Source organism: Plectropomus leopardus, chromosome 14 (assembly GCF_008729295.1).
Source record: "Plectropomus leopardus isolate mb chromosome 14, YSFRI_Pleo_2.0, whole genome shotgun sequence".
Taxonomy (NCBI): domain Eukaryota; kingdom Metazoa; phylum Chordata; class Actinopteri; order Perciformes; family Serranidae; genus Plectropomus; species Plectropomus leopardus.
The window spans coordinates 11,931,306-11,951,256 of record NC_056476.1 but is presented as its reverse complement, the minus strand read 5'-3'; the positions used below and the strand labels follow the sequence as shown (position 1 = coordinate 11,951,256).

Sequence of the window (19,951 nt, the reverse complement as noted above, 5' to 3'; positions counted from 1 at the left end):
TTCATGCTGTGTCCAGTACAAGCTGTGTTTGTGTGTGTGTTTAACTGGATGTTTTGGATGTGGACATGAGCAGCTTCTCTCTCTGGACCAGCAGCTTCATGTTGCTGGGTCACAAGCAGATGATTTGTCTTTGACATTCACACTGTCTCCTGCAGAATAGACACTTCACACTGCAGCCCTATCCTTCATATCATACACACACTCTGTCACACACAGAGAGACATACTTAACTTCACCACTACTGACAGTTACGCTTTAATGCCACTCTGTGTTGACATAATTTCTTTGTGCCCAGGTTAAGTTAGTGCTTCCATTACCAGCCAGACTGAGAGACATAGCTTCAAACAGAGGAAAAATATGAAAAGACAGAAGAGACGAGGTGGTCACAGCTAGGAAGGGAGAAAGAACGGGGGTTTGAGGGTTGCAGTTTCAGCATCATTCAATCAGACAACATGCCCCTCAGCTGAAACAGCGAGACCCTCCCCGATTCTCTCGAATTAGGGAGATTAGCAGGAAAGCGCATAATGCAGGATGATGGAATTTGTCATAATTTGCATTGTCCTGGAAAGATTCGGTTTGATAGAGCGATGCATGGAGGGGCTTGTCATGTCCCACGGGCAGGTCATAGAGGAAGCTTGGCAGAAATGATTTTTGCGATATGTGCATCAGTCGTAAAAGCCTCACAACCAATTTGTCAAAAAATGTGAGGTCGGGACAGTTGAAGGCAGCAGGGGCATTTTGCCTAACGCAATGAAAAAACATGCCCCTCCATCACTCTTCATCCACAGCCAAGCTCTGGTGTGGCACAACAACAGACAATTTTATTACATCAGTGTTGAGTATTTGTTGTTATATTTGATCCCATTTCCTCATTATTGCAACAGTAAATATACGCAAGAACAAAACACAAAAACATACCAAATTGTATCAAAAGTAGTTGTATTTTGTGGTGAAAAAAATCTTTTTTTATGATGATGGAAAGATTTATTTATGTATTCGTTTATTCATGCCTGTTGGCATTCAGATGTGTCTCCCTGAGCATCCAGCAGTCAGGCTCCCCTGACCTTGGTTATAGCACTGAGCGGCAGCTCCTGACCACCATAAAGTTGACCAGAGCTGACATGACAGTGTTACTCTTCCGCACGCTTCAGTGTCTATGGAGTGGGCATGTCGTGGGCAGACGTACAGGCACAACAGAAAAATCCACATAGAGAAGGTGGGGGTTGGGGAAAGGTCAGTGTCCCTTAGCTCAGACTGACCACACGTTGCCTCAACAATGGCTCATTATAGTTGTGTAATTTTTAGTGTACTATTTGTCGTTGTAACAACCTTGCGTTTTAAGCATATGCTTATGGTTCGTTTTCTGAATAAATGCGCAGTTTTAAACCTGAGAGAATGCATTCAGAAGTGCCCTATACTTGCCTTTCTTTGTGCACTTCATACGGCTATTTATGTCGCCGTTTAAGTAACACTGATTTTGTGTGACAGTTGAGCATACAGGGGTTAGGCTCAAACTGGAGCACAAACAGGAAGAAAAAAATAGAGATAGTGGGGGTAAAAAAGAGGATGGAATAAAAAAGGCAAATATCTCCCTCCCCCTTCCCATGAAGCCTTAAATGAGAAGTCTAACATGGGGAGAGATTCTGCGGAGGGAAGAACGGTCGTGGTTCTCCTGAAAGGTTTGTATTTGTAGAAATGAGGTGTCAGAAGAGGCAGGATTTCCTCAGGGCGCAGCACAACATGAGCCCATCTCTTATCATTTCCCACTCCCAGACGTGATCTGCTTTGAATGCACTAATGCTGAAAGAGCCCCACAGACTTGAAGCCAGTTCAAGATGAAATCACAGCACACATCCCTGACAAACTGCCATCCACCACACAAGGATTAAACAGTCGTTGCATATCAAATCCCTGCCAAAAAAGCTGAAATAATATATGCACTTAAATACATTCAACAAAACTTCAACCTCAGTTTTTTGATCCTGACATTTTGAACTATTCTGAGCTATTTGCCAACCCTAAAATATTCAAGAAGAGAAGAAAATTACTAAAGTGAAAAAAGTGTCTGGACAGAAATTTGGAAATTTGTCACATATATTAGGAATGTTCCATCAGGGATTAAAAGTGAATGTCCTATTTAAAGTAAATTCAGATCAAATTAAGTTTAGAATGGAGCATACAATGTCAATGTAGCATTCTTGGTTTGAATCTATTTCAATTCACATCATACTCCTTTAAGAGTTTGCCTATATTAGCTATAAACTATTTTATAAAGGCAACAACTTTCAAAAATTATCTTTAAAAAAAATGTTAGCTCTCAGTAGTAACGCCTGGCTCTCTGAGGATGCTCATTTCTCTTACTTCATGGTGAGGCTTTAAACAACACTCACAACATGTAACATTTCCACGGAAGGACAGATCACAAATATTAATTACATTTTTCACTTAATTGTGTAGCTGATACTATGCTGCCATTACCCTTTTAGCTTGGCTACATGTGTCCTTGCATGAGGGAAAAGTTACACCATATTAATCTAACCTATTTTACACATTTTGTATTATCATTTTCCTGGTTAAATTATGCATGAGGTCTCAATGGGGAGAAATGTGACCATTAGCATATCTGATAGGAGCGATGGAGCAGTTTTCCACCTCTCTCTGTCCTTGGAACCAGGCAGAAAAACCTGACTGTTCGTCAATACCAGGTCATTTTATCCAGGCCAGCCCGGTTCATCCATACCATTCCAAAGCTCTGCTAATGACACTCGGAGACGTCCTCAACACGATGGGGGCCCAGAGGGCTCCAACACCAATGTGAATATAGTCTAGCACTGTCTGGTCATCTCGGGGAGCTCTTTGACAAAAAAGTGCAATTAGAAACACCTTAGACACACCAGCCTGAAACGAGACACCGTTAAGGGTTAGGAGCGGATACAGCCAGGCGCTCCCTGAGTACATCTACATGTACGTTACCGTCTGCAGCTCACAGGGATGGAGAGAGAGAATGGTGACCTTTTGACATGTCATTAGGTTTATTAGAAATGTGATGGTGTTTTAGACATGAAATAAACGTTGATAAAGTGGGAACAAAAGAAGGTACTTAGTTAATACTAAGAAGGAAATAGTGCCTTGTGGTCTGTTTTTGATTGATTGATTTTTTTAATATATTAAAATACAGTAGACAAATACACATACAGTACTAAAATGCATCACAATATTGCAGTACAGTCACGTAACTCTTTTTCCATTGCAGTCCTGAAGTCTTCCCAAATAAAGAATGACATACATTTGCTACTAATATCCCATTTTTACACTAATACACAATAAAAAAACACACAAACATCAATGTCTTAAAGTCATGAAAGACAATAAAAATGCTCAAATTCAGAAACCAGACCAGAAACAACTACCAGCTTACTCCACATCCACATCTTTAGTGGTTTTTTAAACTATACAGAAAATAGGATGATTTTTTACTGTTAGGGCTGGTCGACCTTTCAATATCATTGTTATATTGCCTCTACAATGTGACCATAGTTACAAAAAAAATTCTTAATTTTATTGTGTAGATTAAAAACAAACATTTGACCAGCTGACTAAATGGAATAAACATGAGTTTAACATTTTAATCTTCTTGAATTTTTTTGAATATCATGAAATATTACAGGATCAAGAACAAATTTAATTTTTTTAAAAATTTTGTTTAAAAAATGACTAATAAATCTACCCTCTTCTTCTTCTATATCAAAAATTAGATACATCTTTGATATTTATAGTGATAGAAAGTTTGATCATATTGCACACCCATAGCTACTGTATGTTCTTTTCAGTTGGACAAACCAATCTAAGAATTAGGGGGGGAAATGCTCATGAATGCAGAAACAAAAAACAAAAATTTCTGCAAAATTTAACAAGCTATGACAGGAAATACCAGAAATTATTAGGAAGCAGTACAACCGAAACAAACTGTAGTATTGATTCACCCTTTTCTCTGTGGGCCATTTAGACTGCGCAGGCTAGCGTTTGAAAATACTTACCTTGTTATAGAAAGTTTAATGTCATATACAATTGTTTGACCCTTATGAATATTAAAGGATCCCATCTCTGGCCTATTAAAAATGCATGTGGCATTGTGGTTGTTGATCACGTTTAGAACGCCCATGCAAATTGGACTGTCTTCCCTGTCAAGGCCTAAGATGAATAATGTAGTTGTGTTGTATATTCAGGGACACACCATTGACAGTCAATTAACAAGTTTGATTGGTGTGTGAACTCATTCTTTTGAACTGTTAATTTTATGTAAATAGTATTCGCTCTCCCTTCTCCACTGTCCCCCCCCCCCCCCATCCAGACCCACCACAGAAAGCTGTGCCCCCACCGCCACACACCCCCAAATCCCCAATTCCACCTCCCACTAAGAGTAACCAGAGCGGGATCCTTAATAATTGATCATCACACACCTGCTTGGTGGAAGCTATGGGAGTCTGCCTTTAACAGTCAAGGGGCCCCATGCTAGCCCCTTTTGATATTCAAATCGACAAATGGTAGCCGGCCTTTATGAATTCAAAGTGGAGCGAGCTCTTTTCATGGGGACGAGCTTGTTAAGAGATTCTGGCCACCCGTCCAACCTGATGGAGCCCTTCTTTGTAGGAGTGGATATGATGGCATTTGATGGCTCATAAATGGAATGCCAATGACAATTTGTTGTTGATGTGTGGGAATCTGGCTTTTATGTTAGGCAGACATAGTAATGCAGGGGCTCGGGCAGATTGTGCTCGCAGGTAAATGATCCGGTGATTGATCCAACTGGTTGAAAGCAGCGAGGGCCTTATCGCCTCCCTTTCTTCCCCCTCACTCACTCACACCCCTCTTCCCGTCTTCCCTCCATCTCTTGTCTCCCGCACTGTCCCGGTAATTTGGAGCAGCAGAGATGGAAGCTGAAGATTCATCAAAGTTGACAAGTGAACCCAGGAGCTGGGGATCATGGCAAACCCATCTGATTATGGAAATAGCCATGAGCACGTTTGCCCTCTAGCTAAACAGTTGTTTGGCTAGCTTGTACTGCTAGTATCACATTGCAGTAAGGGGAAAATATTCAGTTTTCCTCCTTTGAACATGCTGTGTCATGACCCATCAGTGTAGGCCTTATCAAATGAATCAAGTAAAGAAAACAAAAGGTTTGTTTGAAAAGAGTGGGCGAGGAAGTTTACTAGCCAATGTACTAGCCAATCATAGAGAGAGTAGGAGGACTTATGCCTTTGCTATCTTAGGAAATGCAAATTTGTGTCCGGTTTGGCTGTACTAAACTTGAGTCACTCTTTTTTGGTTTTCCATCAGCAAAAAGTTGTGCATAGTGCCCAACACTTTTTTTTTGTGGGAAAATTTGGTCAATGTTCCAAGTGAGTGGAGCCAGTACTAGAAAGCAGAATCAAAAAACAGCCAGTGTCCATAGTGACTGCATTTTTTTTCATTCACTCAACATAGATTTAAAAATAAAATGGCATTCCACAAAACTGGGTTGCACATTACACAAGTGGTTTTCATCTATTTTTTTTGTTGTTTTTTGTCAAGGATCCCTAAACTGATATATTTTAGGTCACAGATGTGATACGATTTTGCTTCAGGAACCTCCATCTGAAAGAATTTGGTTGTACAACATGAATAATGCTGTTGTCAACTACAGTTGAGCAGATAACCATAGAGCAAGTGAACCCTGTGATCAGAATAGTTACTATCAAAATTTCTACACCCTGTTTAGGAGGGTCATCTCCAGCTGTACTGACACAACTGCTAACAAGGATAGCAAGCATGCTACAGAGCAGCTAGCAAAAGTGTTGACTTTATAACTGTACGCGGGGCATTAACGAAAACTGAACACAAGTGGTCAGCTGGAGATGGATGACAGGCACAGGTATGAACAGTGACTCTCCACTTTTGTTTGGATCACTGAAATGCATGCTCATACCAGGTCTAAACAGGGTCCTACTTACTTTAAGCTTACTTCTATAGTGAATTAAATAGTGAAAGTGAACTGTCCCTCACTGGGTACCTGCAGGAACTCCCTCAAGGACCACTGGGGGTCCCCTGAACCCTGGTTAAGTACCACTGCACTACACCATTGAATTGATGTGCAGATGTTCCTCTGCCAGTTGATTGCCGATAAGTTCATGGATTGAGCAAGTCTCTCTCTCACAGCGGTTTCATTTGGCTAAAATATGACAGCTCTGAATCAGCTGAGAATCCAGCCTACATCGAGGATGTACTATCTGCAGAGGAAAACAAAATACAGAAATGGACCTAGTACCAAACTGAGTTAAGTTGGGTTAAGATGAGTCAAGTCGAGCTGTACCATGCAGTGGACATACGGTATAAGTCTTAAGTAATACCTGTGGGCCCCTATAACCTTGGTAATCTCACAGTAAAAGATGACACCTCTGGCTGTGTCTTTGCTAATCAGTGAGGGACCTTGTATCAATTGATTTAGGCCTTTTTCATCCTCCCTGGAGATGTGCATGTGCTCCAGGGTCCCTGCACAGGCCAGCAATTATCAACATGTCATCAACAGCTATTTGCATTGACCAGCAGCTCGTGTCCAGCTCTAATGCCATCCAACCTCAGACACTGGTGAGCTGCAAGGTCCCTAAAGACCTGACCTCCTTAATGTCACTTCTCATCCCTATTCATCTCTCTGCATTAAACAGATAGATTTTTCACAGGTTTCATTATGCAAGAAGCTTAACTCTAACAAAGGTATTTAACTGAGAATTGAGCTTATTATCACATGGATAATTATGCTTATAAATAACACGTGTGCAACGCAGATGCATTGGCACATTTTCACAGAATACCTGCTTGTAAAATGAGTTGTTGGTGATAAGCTGCTGAAAAATTGAACTTGTTAATTAATGCAGCGCTATTCAAACATACACTTATAATTAATGTTAATTTGATTATAGCACCTCATTGATAATTATTGTACTTTTAAAAATAAATAGTAATCTGAAGTTCGACTACTTGTTTCTTGCATCTAGTTGTCTGCTTTAATAGATATATTCAAGTTCATAGCTGTCCAAATTAATGTTCTTATTTTTTAAACTTTTTTTTATACACTTGTTGTATAAAAAAATGTTTAGAGTCACTGCTTGGATTATATACATATTTATATACATATAAATGTTACCAAGTAGATGTTTTTGATTGACATTTCATGACTGTTCAGAAACTGGAGTGTAAGGTGGCAAGACCCAAACAAAACTATAGACATTACTTGTTTTGATGATGTAGCAACCTGGACGTCACCCATGTGTTAGTGGACTTCCATTTTTAGGCTTCTACTTATTTTGCTTTTTACCATCATGGATTTTTCAAGCCAGAACTGAGCAGAGGTAACCATGTTTGGGTGGATTTAACTGCCTTTGTTAACATTCACCCCCCTGTAGAGTTGTCATGAAGGGGAAGTTAACTATAGAGACCAAAACCAGTTTTTAAACCAGGCTGTAAACATGTTTATTTCTGCAGTTAAGTCTGTGGGTATTGACTCACTCTTGGAGCCAGCCTCAGGTGGCCATTCAAGGAACTGCATTTTTGGCACTTCAGCCTTGGCATTTTTTTCAGCACCAGAGGCTGCTGCTTTAGCCACACTATCAGCGTAGCACTAGCGATGGTAACATTGGTCTGTGGGTCGTTGATCAATTTTTTTGGTTAAGACTGAAATGCCTCAACAACTTTTGGATGGACTGCCATGAAATGTTGTAGAGACATTTATGGTCCCTGGATGATGAATCTGAATGGCCCTGGTGATCTCCAAGCTTTTCACGTAGCACCACTATGACGATCACATTTGTAGTTTTGTGTTAAATGTCTTGACGACGATTTGAGCGATTGACATGACTTTTTTTTTCAGACCTTCATGTTTCCCTTCGGATGAATTCTAATAACTTTGCCAATCCCTTAAACTTTTTGTTGCCCCATAGTCAAATTCAAATTTTAATTTGTCCAATACTTTGGTATATGACCAAATTCCTTCAAAACTAATAATGTTTCTGTTAGCCTCAGCTGTACTATGTGCTTTGTAGCAAATGTTAGCATTCTAATACACTAAACTAAAATGGTGGGTATTAGTTTAGCTGAAAGCTATTAATCTTGGTTTTACCATAATAAAGCTAATAATTGCTGTGTTTTCTTATATGCTCTTTTCTCCAGGTGGATGAGTCTGTTTTCTGTGCAGGCCAAATTGCTTTGGTGCCGTGCACCATGCAGCTGGTAAAGGCTGGCACCAGGACGCAGGCCCATTTGTCCTTCAGCTATGTGAAGAAGGTTCTGGAGGCTGTGATCAGCAGCTTGACTTTAGCTCATGTTGTCCAGGCCCACTGCTACACCACAAGACACCAGGACATCCCCATCATCAGGGCCGCGTGGGAGGGCATGCTGAGGGCTGCAGAGGAAGAGAAGGTCAGTCTCTGTGGAGGGAGCCTTCTGTTTATGAAATATATACCGGTGGTTAAGAAGAAGAGCAGTGACTGGCTGTTTTATTATAGATGCAGAGGAAATATTGATCAAACTTATAATATGACACTACTCCCGCATAGAATGAAAACATATTTAATGGATTAAAAGATATCCATGTGTCGATAAATAAGTAAAAGAAGAGAAACTTGATATGGTATCCAAGTTTTTCAGGGAGGGCCTTTCCAGAATTGTGTTTTATAGTTGTGAAATAAGGGAAAGTTCCTCGCCCCTCTCTGCCCCCTTGAGACGCAAGCCGCTGCGACTGATATTTACCAGTGAGCGCGCTCATGAAAAGTTGATGATGTGGGAAACGCTGGTGTCTTTGATAATGTGGAGCTTGGCACAGAAGCAGATGTCTTCCTTAGAGCTTCCCTAATCCTTTGCCCCCACACACCATTTTGGAGCTCCGTTCAACTCTCAGAGCAGCTTATCCCCCTCTCCACCCCTCTTTCCTGCCACCTCCCTCCATCCTTCCCTCCATTCCACCGCCCCGGCTTACAACCCCTGCTCCGTACGTCTAACAGGGGCACCAGTCTCCCCTGGCAGCCCTTCTCCTCCCACAGTAATCTGTCTAGCCAAGGGAATAGGGCCTACGGGAGCAAAGCAGGAGCCCACCTCCAACATGTGGCTCCATTCAGCGATGAGTGGGGTTAAAGACGAGAGAGAGGATGTCAACTTTGCTTCAATTCCACCAAAGTATAGCAATATTAAGTTCTAAATGTGCTATTTAAGGCCAGAAATCAAGCTTTCAAAATGATATAATTTCTGAATTCGACTGCGGTTCAGCTTATCTCAAGAGCTGGCGTCTACTTGTGAATTTATTTGACTTTTTTGTAACTCACAGTGACATAGAAATCGTGAAAGCTTTGACAGTATACCATTAATTTAACATGCAGAGTAGGTTGCTCAGATAACAAGGCTAACCAAGGGCAAAGCTTTGGGAGGTCACAAGACTAGGCTCATGTCACAGGTCAGCGAAGATGGACAACACCGTCCATCTGTTGTGCTTCCATGTCAGAACAATCAAAAATATCCATTCAGATGACCCAGGATTGCCACCAGGGGACCATGTTTTATTTTCAACCAATTCTCAGGTTAAGCAGCTCTAATTGACAGCTCCATCTGTAAACAGGTGAGTTCTCCCCTTAGAGCCAGCTTAGGCGGCGGGTTACTAACCTGACCTCTTTCTTTGCCTGTGAGGCAGATCATCTCGGGGTGACCTCCCAGCTTGGCCCTCACACTTTCCCCTCTCTTCTGCTTCAAGTGCAAATGTATAAAGTGCAGCAGAAGAAAGATAGCTTTGGTGAGGGAGGGGCTTCTGTTTCATCCTAAACTAGGTGAAATGCTCTCTCCCTGGGGTGGGGATTATACAAAGCACTGCTGCTCATTTGAACTGACTGTAATTAGAATGTTTAACTCAGGTCAAACACCGATAGCACAACTCCCACAGACAGCAGGAATGCCTCCAACAGTTGATATTAGCAAAATGAGTTTAAATTTTTTTTTTTAACCAAGGTAGCTCCATAGGTTTGGAACCTAATTTGTACAGACTTTTTCATTTTCTTTGTCACTAATATTTTTGATTGTATTTAAAGGATTAAAATAAATTAATTAAGAATCAGGGCATCCTGTTTGTACGCAATAGACCATTCTCATCATTACTGTTTTGTATATATATTTTAAAAGCAAAATAAGATATAATAACAATACAATATGTTAATGTAGAGACAGATACCATTCAAAACATAAAATTATGCTAGGAAATAATGTAATTTATCAAATATTGCCCGTTCTTTTTTTTTTTATAAAGATGATTAAAAAAAACAACAAAAAAATATTAAAACCAACGAGGGGAAACATTTGATTGACAGATTGCATTTTGTTTTTGATCAATAACAAGGTTAGATTATCAATACTGGAGATGTAATCAGTTACATCGCCTGTTCTTTTTTAATTTTCTTTTTAAGAATGTACACACTAAATTGCATTCTTTATTTCCCCCCAAATGTATCTAATCACAACATGTAATATGTGATTAAGTAGTGAATGCTGATTGAAATCCAGCTGTCAAGTGTAGGATTATATCAGTTTACACCAATATATACAAAAATAGAAATGGTATACTTGTCAGTGTATTTCCAGACAGCAGACCCGTGAAGTGAAATGATCGAAACAACCAGTGCCTCCCGTATCTGTGAAGCCACAGGGCCATGTTGTTGTTGTGCGTTGATAATTTCTCTAATCAGGTGGATGAAGAAGCTTGCAGGGTTAATTGGGAGCATACTGGAGTCGCTACAAGTGTGAAATTGTATTTACGGTGCATTAAACCACAAAGAGCCTGTGTGTGAGAGAGTGTGTGCAAAGGGTTTGATGAACAGGGAGATGTTGATGCGATAAGTCAATAAATGTTAAACAGACGTCCCTTTGTGTAGCAATAATCGGCTCTGAAGATATGTCAAAAAGACAAAAATAATTACGCAGCAGGATTAATTTTTCTTCAGTTATTAAGGATAAAAAACTTTTATATCACATCAATATTTTAATAGAAATCATAAGTTTGTTGAAATTTTAACTTATGATAAATTGAAATTAATAGCACTGAATTTGCATTGTGGGGAGTTTTCTCTCTGCATACCACAGTTAAACCCTTTTTACATTATTTCTCTCCTGCTTACTTAGGACTTTTGAAGTAACTGTAGCCCCTAGCATGGTTTTATAATGGCCTCATACCCTTAAACTTTCCCTCACCCAACTGACATGGCCCTGTGTGTTTCATTTACACAAACAGTCTGATGAGCCTCAGAGTGGAGTCTTAAGAAAAGAGAGTGAATGGAGGGAGTGAATTGGGGAGGAATATTATAGCAGACTGACAGCACTACAGTAAGTGCTGAGACATGGAGCCACATGCTGAAGGCATCCCGCTGGGCAGGAAATGTAGGGGAACTGGCTAAGCAGCGCAGTCCCATCAGCTCCCCGCTGTTCTCCGCCTTTACACCACTTCCTTATTACCGTGTTTACCGTTCGGCTTTCACGCCTCTTGGCCCTCCAACCCACTGCACGCTCCAGGCGCACGGACGCAAGTTACAGGGAGGAAAGTGGGGAGAAAGAAAACAAACATAAGGAGAGGCAGGTCACACCCCATCAGTGCGGAGAGCTGAGCGCAGCAGATCCAGACTTCATGCGTTTACCTGCTGCCTACAGAGCGAGGGAGCGCTGGGGGAATGGCTGCAAGCCCTGAAACTGAAGTGGGATGAAGTAATGAGATGGATTGTGTTAAGTGGCTGGTGTTGAGCAGAGCAGAGCCCTCAGTACACACATACATACACACACACACACACACAAACACACTTTCTGCCACCCGCCTGCCCTCCCAACTTGCCACTCCGGCACTCAGCTCCACCATATATCAAAGTTTGTGTTTTATTGGATTAATTTAATAAACGATCGCTGGTCAGGTAGGGATGTCAGCCAGCATTCCCTCCTCTCACTTCGCTGCCAAGGTAATGGAGGTCTGACCAGTCTAGTCTGAAACATACACACACGTGCACAACACGTGCACATATAGAAACATGCATACACAATATTAAAGTTTTAGTACATTCAGTTTCACACAGGGTTTCTGTGGATCCTTAAAATTCCTTTTATCTTCCATTGGTATTAAAATGTCTTATATCAGTCTTCCAGTGGTTGTATAAATGCTAAGACATTGGAATTAGATTATGTGGATTTTTTTTTAATGTTGTTATAAATCTAAAAAAAAATCTTACATTTATTTTAAAAACAAACACTATAAACACTGAATTGCTCTCATATTAATGTCAAACAGATCAGGAAAGTGGAACCAATAACATTCATATTTTATTTCTGGTCAGGATGCTCAGAGCGGTAAGCTATCTGTCATTCACTGGACCCTGGACGATATTTGGAAATGCAAATTTATTGAAAATTATCTATTTCACCAATATTTTGCTGCATGAGTAAAACCTTTAAAAGGCAATGTATAGAGTCTCGAGGAATCCCACATGCAGAGTGAGAAAACCGAATATCGCCTAGAATTTCCCCAAAAAGTCAAAACCCTAACCCTAACCCTAAATAAGTAATTTCATTTTTTTCCCCTTTACTTTAAAAAATAAGTTAAATACCATTCTTATTGGCATTAAAGGTCCACAGTGTCAGATTTACAGAGATTTAGTGGCATCTAGCGGTAAGGATTGCAGATTGCAATTAAATGAAACTTCTCTAGGTTAGAATTTCTTCAATGTTCATTGTTCAGGAGGTTTTTATGGGAGACAAATTAACTGCAGAGGTCTCTTCCTTTCCAAAACAAATTGACCTTATGATGGTAAAACCACAGAATAAATCAGTTTTATGTTATAAATCATTCATTCTCCAACACTCTTCAGCTGGTCAGAGATAGGTCGCCAGCCAGCTCAAAACTTGCTTATGTGTGTTTGCATTTTATCTCTGATAACTTAAGATCCAGATGTTCAGGAGGTTTTCAGTGGTAGCCGAATTGTCCGCAGAAGTTTCCTCTTCTCCAAAACAAACACACCTGGTGATTTCAACTGGTAAAAACACTGAATAAACATTTTCACATTTTAAAAACTGGGTTTTTCCAACACTGCTTGACAGGGAGGGGCTGTAAACCGACGTGAAAATGCAAATCTGCAAATCCGTTCTGGGCTACTGTGGAAACATGATGATGCAACTTGATGATCTATGTAGATGAGCACCCACTCCCTATGTAGATATAAACGGCTCATTCTAAAATAACAAAAACATATTTTCAGGTGATTGTACACGAAGGAAAACATACTTATTACATTATATTATATTACTGTCGATATAATCCCCCTAAATTCTACACACATGACCTTTAAGAAAGTCTTAAAAAGTCTTCCATGTAACTTGCCTTAAACTGTAGTAACCCTGTCCACTGAACCACTGAACAAGTTTCCAATCTACTGCAACATTTCATGTACATTAATAAAGAAACAAATAGGGACTGATGTAACCTTGTCCGACAGCTCTGACAAAAAGTCAGCAACTATGCTGTGACAGTAAAGTCCTGCCAGAGGCTGGTGCTGCTGCAGTGCTGAAGTCCCCCTGATCTCCTCGTGGACGCTCGGTTGGGTATAGTACCTCAGCACTCAAGGCCTGCAGGGTGGCCTTTAAGCCTGGCTGAGCAGGACCCCCTGTCCTGTCACTTCTCTCCCCAGTTCCCACTCTCTGTTCCATGTTCAATCACTATTGACAAGTGCAGGAGCAGTTCCCTCGAGGAGAATACCTAGCTTGTGCCAGAAGTGCTAATATAACATTTATCAAAGCATCGGACACGTATGTGTGCTGTCACTTTGTCTGACATGCTAAGAGGTCCACGCTGACACGGCTATTGTTCTCTGCTCTTGTGATTGTTATTGTTGATCACTGCTAGCTCGGCTCTCTTCAAAAATCAGCAGAGTGAAGAAATCTTAACCCCTGCTCACATACTCAGGACACTCGCTTTTATCATGTTTTTCCAAGCCAAGGGGTTAGCTGTTGATACACAATTAAGCGTTTGCTAAAGTTTAATCTGAAGGTAAGTGCTGCTTCAGTGAATCGGGCTGATTGGGTCATGACGGGTTCGTCTGTTGTGGGGACAAAGAGGCCGCCGTCTGCTCTTGTCAATGATTTCTCTCGTTTTTTGTGAGTGAATATCAAAATAAAATGTAAGTAACCTGTTATTATTCTGCACTTACGAAGTGGGGTGTAAGTGGATGAAAATTGATCCAGCAAATTGAAAAGGGGGTTAAGTGTTTTTGCCCTATCGACTCTGACTGAAATGACGGTTATATAAAACACTCATTTCTCTCCCATTAGCAGATGAAGCCACAGCCAAGTATTATTAGAGGGCCACATTGTAGCACTGCTCCAAGACATTTTGTTCCTGCTAATGGCCCTCAGTCCAGAGAAGAAAAAAATAAAGAGATTTTGGTTCTATAGATAAAATTGAGACAGTTTTCCCGCTAAATGTGTGTGGTGAAACTGCCATAACATGTTGTGAGTGATCTTCTTAGAAAGGTGAGAAGTCATCTTGGATAGGACCTGTCATGTTAGCAAATGCAGCTCAAAGTGAATGCATTTTGTGTGCGGTGGCTGCAGGCTGTATAGTTCTTTCTGAAATGTTTGTACACACCGTCATTACCGAGGGTCACCTCACAATCTCATGTTAATTGATAGCCTGTCAGTCTGTCAGGTGAAAATCCTGTCTTAGTACTGTGTGGTAGAATTTCATGATGCGCTTTAGAATAATGTTTAATGTTGATGGAGCAGTGTTTGTGGTCACAAAGCATAGAGTGTATCCCAGCAGGAGGGCCATACATTTGATTGCAGTGTGTGGCACAACACAGTATATAATTTTCCAGCCATTTAAATTGCATTTGTTTGCATTGCAGGACTTGTTGTGGGAGCCGGAGATCAAACCTGCACCATTATTGGTCGCCGTGGTACCTGCCTTACCCAAAGGCGCAGCTGTTGAACTTCATGTAACTGCAATTGAGGATGATCCCACCAAGAGGACCTTCTGTCACGTGACTACAAAGTTGGCATGTGGATCCATAGAGTGCTACACTGTAATGTCTGCTGACATGTGTAGTGCCTCGCTATCGCTTTCCCTGGCTGTGCCTGGCAATAACCTGGAGGTCGCTGGTGTGAAGGATGTAACAGACGCAGTTGTTGCTACATTCAAGGAAGCCATGAAGAAGGTGGCTGCTGAGCTCGTGCCACTGTGTGCCAGGGTGTTCTACAAGTGCAACCACTCACTGGCGCAGCAGATTGTTAAAGGTATGTCACTGGTCATGCATCTCAATCATGACACTACACATAAGCTTTAAAATTGATTTTATATTTACACTCAAAGGTCCAGTGTGTAGAATTGTTTGTGTAGAGGCATTTATTGACAGAAATGGTTTATAAAATTCATTACTAGTTATAAGCTATAATCTAGCTTAAACCTGAAGAAAGAATTGTGCTTTGTTCCCCTATATCTACATAATGTGTGGGTTCCCACAGTGTCTGCAGTGATGTTCTACAGTAGCCCAGAACGGACAAACCAAACTGTCTGTCGTCCACTGTAGTGTCCTACATGCAATCTGCAACCCCTTCTACTAGATGCCACAAAATCGTCCACTGTGGGCCTTAAAATATATACCTCGCCCCGTTAAATGACTATTAATATGTCAATTACTAATCCCTTGTTACTCCAAATTTATGAAGAGAATTTTGTTCTTCTCGCAAGCCTCAACGGTGAGCGAAGAATCCAAAAATGTAGAAAGATCATCAAGTCATGGGCATCTGCGTTTAACATCAGCGAAGCTTTATCTAAACATCCTTTTTACACACTTGCACAGAAATTGTGCAGAATAATCATTTAAGTCTCATTTATGCAGTCACATGCTTAGCACTTCCCAAACAGACAGCCCTCACTGACGGAGAACTGTATAGAAAGTGAAACTTTAGGATGCTCTCTTCAAAAAGCCAGACTTCATTGAGAAAAACTGTATTTTCACTGAACACTGGAGCTGGTGGTCTCCTGCTGCCTCCATCCGTAGTTTGTTTGATTTATTGTGTGACTCTGGTGAATCCCAACTAACCCTTTAAAACACCAAAGTCACACAATAGCACAAACAAACTAACTGATCGAGGCAGTAGCAGACCAGCAGCTCCCATGTTTGGTAAGGTAAAATTACAATTTTTGTCATTGCAATCTGGGCTTAAAGAGAGCATAGATTAAGTGACACTGCATTCAGGTTGTCTGTTCAGGAAGTACTGAGCATATGGCTGGATAGATGAGACTTTGTACTGCACAAGTTGTGCAAGAGTTTTTAGATGGATTTTTTGATATAGTTTTGCTGTTGGTAAACTCGCACCCCATGACCCCATCAAAATTTTTCTCAGCTCTTGGATTCTTTGTTTAGTGGAGGCATGCGAGAAAAATGTTTTCTTTAAAAATTCAACATGACACAAGGTGAGTAACTGATAAACAAATGGTCATTTGGGATGTGAAGCTTCCCTGTAAGAGGATTTATCCTAAATAAGATGTTCTGTCGAAGGCAGCATTGTTCTTGCAAGTTAAGCTCCACATCATTGTATTAGTGGAAACAAAGTGACAGCCCATCTCTCTCTGCACTCTCTTTTCAAAAAAAGTTTGAGCTGACATTGGTTAAGTAAACTCCATAAGATATTCTAGGCAGCAGTCTCTCCAGAGGGCCTCCACTTCTTCCTGTGTTTAATTATTGTAAGCCATTTGTTGTGTCTGCACTGTGTACAGTAACCCAAGCAGCTGGCACAGTCTTTTGTCATCATTACACTTTTATACGCCACCATCTCCTGCTCCCTGGATTCTAGGTTCTCATCACGGCAAATGTGGAACGGTATTTGTTTTATCCTGAGATATGTTCTCTCGGAGGGAAAAAGGGCGACGAGCACATCGATCACACTGGCTCAGTTGTCAAGTCATCGCTGAAGCAGTCAATTAACATTTTTGAATCTGTGCCAAACCAGCCATCTTACTGTCATTTTTAGCTTTGACATAACTCATCTTCTTGAGGACATGAAATTATGGTTACCAGTGATGAATGGGAAAAAGGTTGATCCGTTTCAAGTACGTGTTGATATGCATGACAGACGAACAGTGTTATTTGTTTTGCTACCTAATTATATAATTGTTTTTCCAGCATTGTTTCATGATATATAATTCTTGTCATTTATTTCTTCTGTCATCATTCACATTAGAAGAGTGAGAGGATTTAGCAGTGAGGAGGACTCTTATTAAAATATCTAATTTATAAATAGATGTAGGTATGGTAATAAAGGCTAAATGTACATAATTTAATATAATGTAAATTGTATATTTATTATGCGCTATTATTATGAAAGCTTCTCTGTAGAAAGTATGTTCGTTTCTCTTTATAAAAACCATTAACTGTGTTACTAGGTCATTGGTTTAGTGGAGCAAATCCACCTCAATCTTCACCCTTGAAATGTATGTTTCTTTGATTATGGTCTACACTGACTGCTCCCCTAAAACCATTTACTGACTCATCATCGAGCTGGAATCTGTTACCTTACCCCGCACGCACAGCCAAGCCCTAGAAGCACACCCATGGGCGTTTTTATGGGTCACAGCCTATGCTCATCGGGTGATGAATCCAAAAAGTCAAAGGAGGAAAAGTAACACCTCTGGCGCTAGCAGTCACAGCCTCGCAACTGCTGCTGTCAGCGACGAGCAGACAGACAACAACACTGGAGCAAAATGTGACTGCAGCCCCCCGCCCCCTCCCCCTTGGGTTACTTGCGTTAGGATTCACAGCTGATAGACATGACATATGCTCCAAATGAAACCTTTAAACATCTTGTCTCAACTTGTTACTTACGATAGAAAGATTCTCTCAAAGATAGGCCCCCACAACTCATATTAAAACCATTACTTTTAAAGAAAGATTTAAATAAGGTCTTGTGATTAAAGAAACCCATTATTTAATGTCAGAATCATATAGGAGTTAATATCTTTGCCTCTAGATACTCAAAACATAAAACACAAGTCTAACTCCCAATACTTACAAATTCAATAACTGATTTTGATCAGTTTAAGGCAGCTGAAACAAACTGTGAAGACAACATGGACCTCTGTATCTTGCTGATCGCCCATGGTACAGGGTTGCATGCAGTCATTTTCAGAGCAAAAAAGAACAGGCTTGAGTGTTTAGAGTCTGTCGCAATTGATGGAATCATAAAAAATAGCTGTTTTTTGAAGTGAGTCCTTGTCGAGCACGCACAAAGACTGTCATTAATGGACTGCTTTGCTCCACCTTTTAGTAGCCGATCAATGGTACCTTAACAGAGTGGCAATGAAAAAATGGTACAAAATGCAATGGTTCTATTGGTACCATCCACAACTTTCGACAACAGAAATGCAAAAATAAATGTTTAATATGTAAGCTGAACTAAACCGGACCCCTTGGTGAAAACAAGATTTATGTTCTCATCTTGTTCTGTTTGGTGCTTGCATTCTAGTGTGTCTAGTTAGGGTTTTTAAAAAATGTTTGCTTTAACAGCTGCCTTCTGTGGCTGAAAACTATGCCCCAAGAACCAAAACAGTAAGGTTATGGGTCGGGAGAAACCGAAACAACGAATTAAAAGATGCCATTAAGCCCTGTGAAGTTGAGGGAAACTGCAGAGTCAGGTATTATCACTACGAGCAACCCCTTTCACATACAAGCATACCTGTGATTTGTTTGTGATGTAAACTTATTGACAATAACTGCTTTAAGAAAAACCAGGAAGTGTCTTGTTTCTCTGTTACTCCCCTGCACACATACAGCTGCTTGTCCTCTTTGTTCGCTCTTCTTGGACTAAATGTACAATTTTCATGAGCCAACACTTGCTAATTACCACCTCGTTTACCGGTTAATTTGACCAGTTTGGAAATCAGTGTAGCACAACTAAAAACCACTGGCTCTGGGCCTTGGTCACTGCTTAAAAGCCCCTTAAGCCCAGCAGGCATCAACGATTCCACACAGAAACCCCCTTTTTCTCTCCTTTCACCACTGCCTTCACTTAACCCCCTCCTTCCATTCACTTAGCCTTACAATATTTATATATTAATCAGTTTGAACAAAAATGGCTGCTGATGTTTAGCATAAAAGGGTGTTGTGGGCATTAGTAATGATTTGGTTTTGAAAACACAGAGATTTAACAGCAGCCTTTTGAGCTCCCTGTGTGTTCGCCGTGAAGCAGAATAATGGCTGGTCCTCTTGGGTAGATGGTTTAGTTCCATCCCATTGCTAATGTGATGGCTTTTTGAATCTTACAGCCTCTGTCCACTAGGCCCCTCAATGAGGCTCCCTGTGTAGCCCAAAGGGGGGCTGAAAGACCAGGGGTCGGGGATTGGGTGTGTGATGTGCTCCCAGGATTTTGTGTGATTTTTACAGAAGCTTTTATTTAGATTGGAGCAAAGCAGTCTGTGTCATTGCTCGCTTTTCTCTCACAAAGACAAAAGAACACAAAATTGCCTGGTCACTCAAGTCACCTTCACCCCCCTCACGTCCCTCATTCATGCATAAGCAGGCTCGTCTGTGTACACACACTGAAAGAGACTCTCAAAGTGAGAATGCAATTATTGCCTCTCTGTTAATACAAAGATTAAAACCTCCTGACATAAAACAGTCTAAGTGCGCAAGGTGTGATGAAGGGTGTGTTTCTTCTCTTAATAAAACCATCCTCTGTCTGTGATCTGCCTCGCTCTTTCAGTTGTCAGCTAGCCATCTCCAGAGGATCCTGCTTCCCAGGGTGCACCACATGCTCTGATAACACATATTTAGGCTTTTAATGCCCTCCAAAAAAGCCCTGTATTCAGTGGGGGTATTTTAAGCTGTAGTGCATATTAGCTAATTAGGGTGTGTGG

The 19,951-nt window shown here is 40.8% G+C and overlaps 1 protein-coding gene across 2 annotated transcripts in view; it reads left to right on the top strand.

The window, feature by feature from the left end:
- The window catches only part of dph6 (diphthamine biosynthesis 6), a 69,640-nt gene that overhangs the window by 46,973 nt on the left and 2,716 nt on the right, over nucleotides 1-19,951 (top strand). Inside the window, exons 13-14 of one of the 2 annotated variants that reach the window (XM_042501344.1) lie at nucleotides 8,203-8,451; nucleotides 14,943-15,330. In XM_042501344.1, the coding sequence (XP_042357278.1) occupies nucleotides 8,203-8,451; nucleotides 14,943-15,330 (637 nt within the window). The remainder of the gene's footprint in view (nucleotides 1-8,202; nucleotides 8,452-14,942; nucleotides 15,331-19,951) is intronic. The other variant, XM_042501345.1, reaches the window with a different exon arrangement.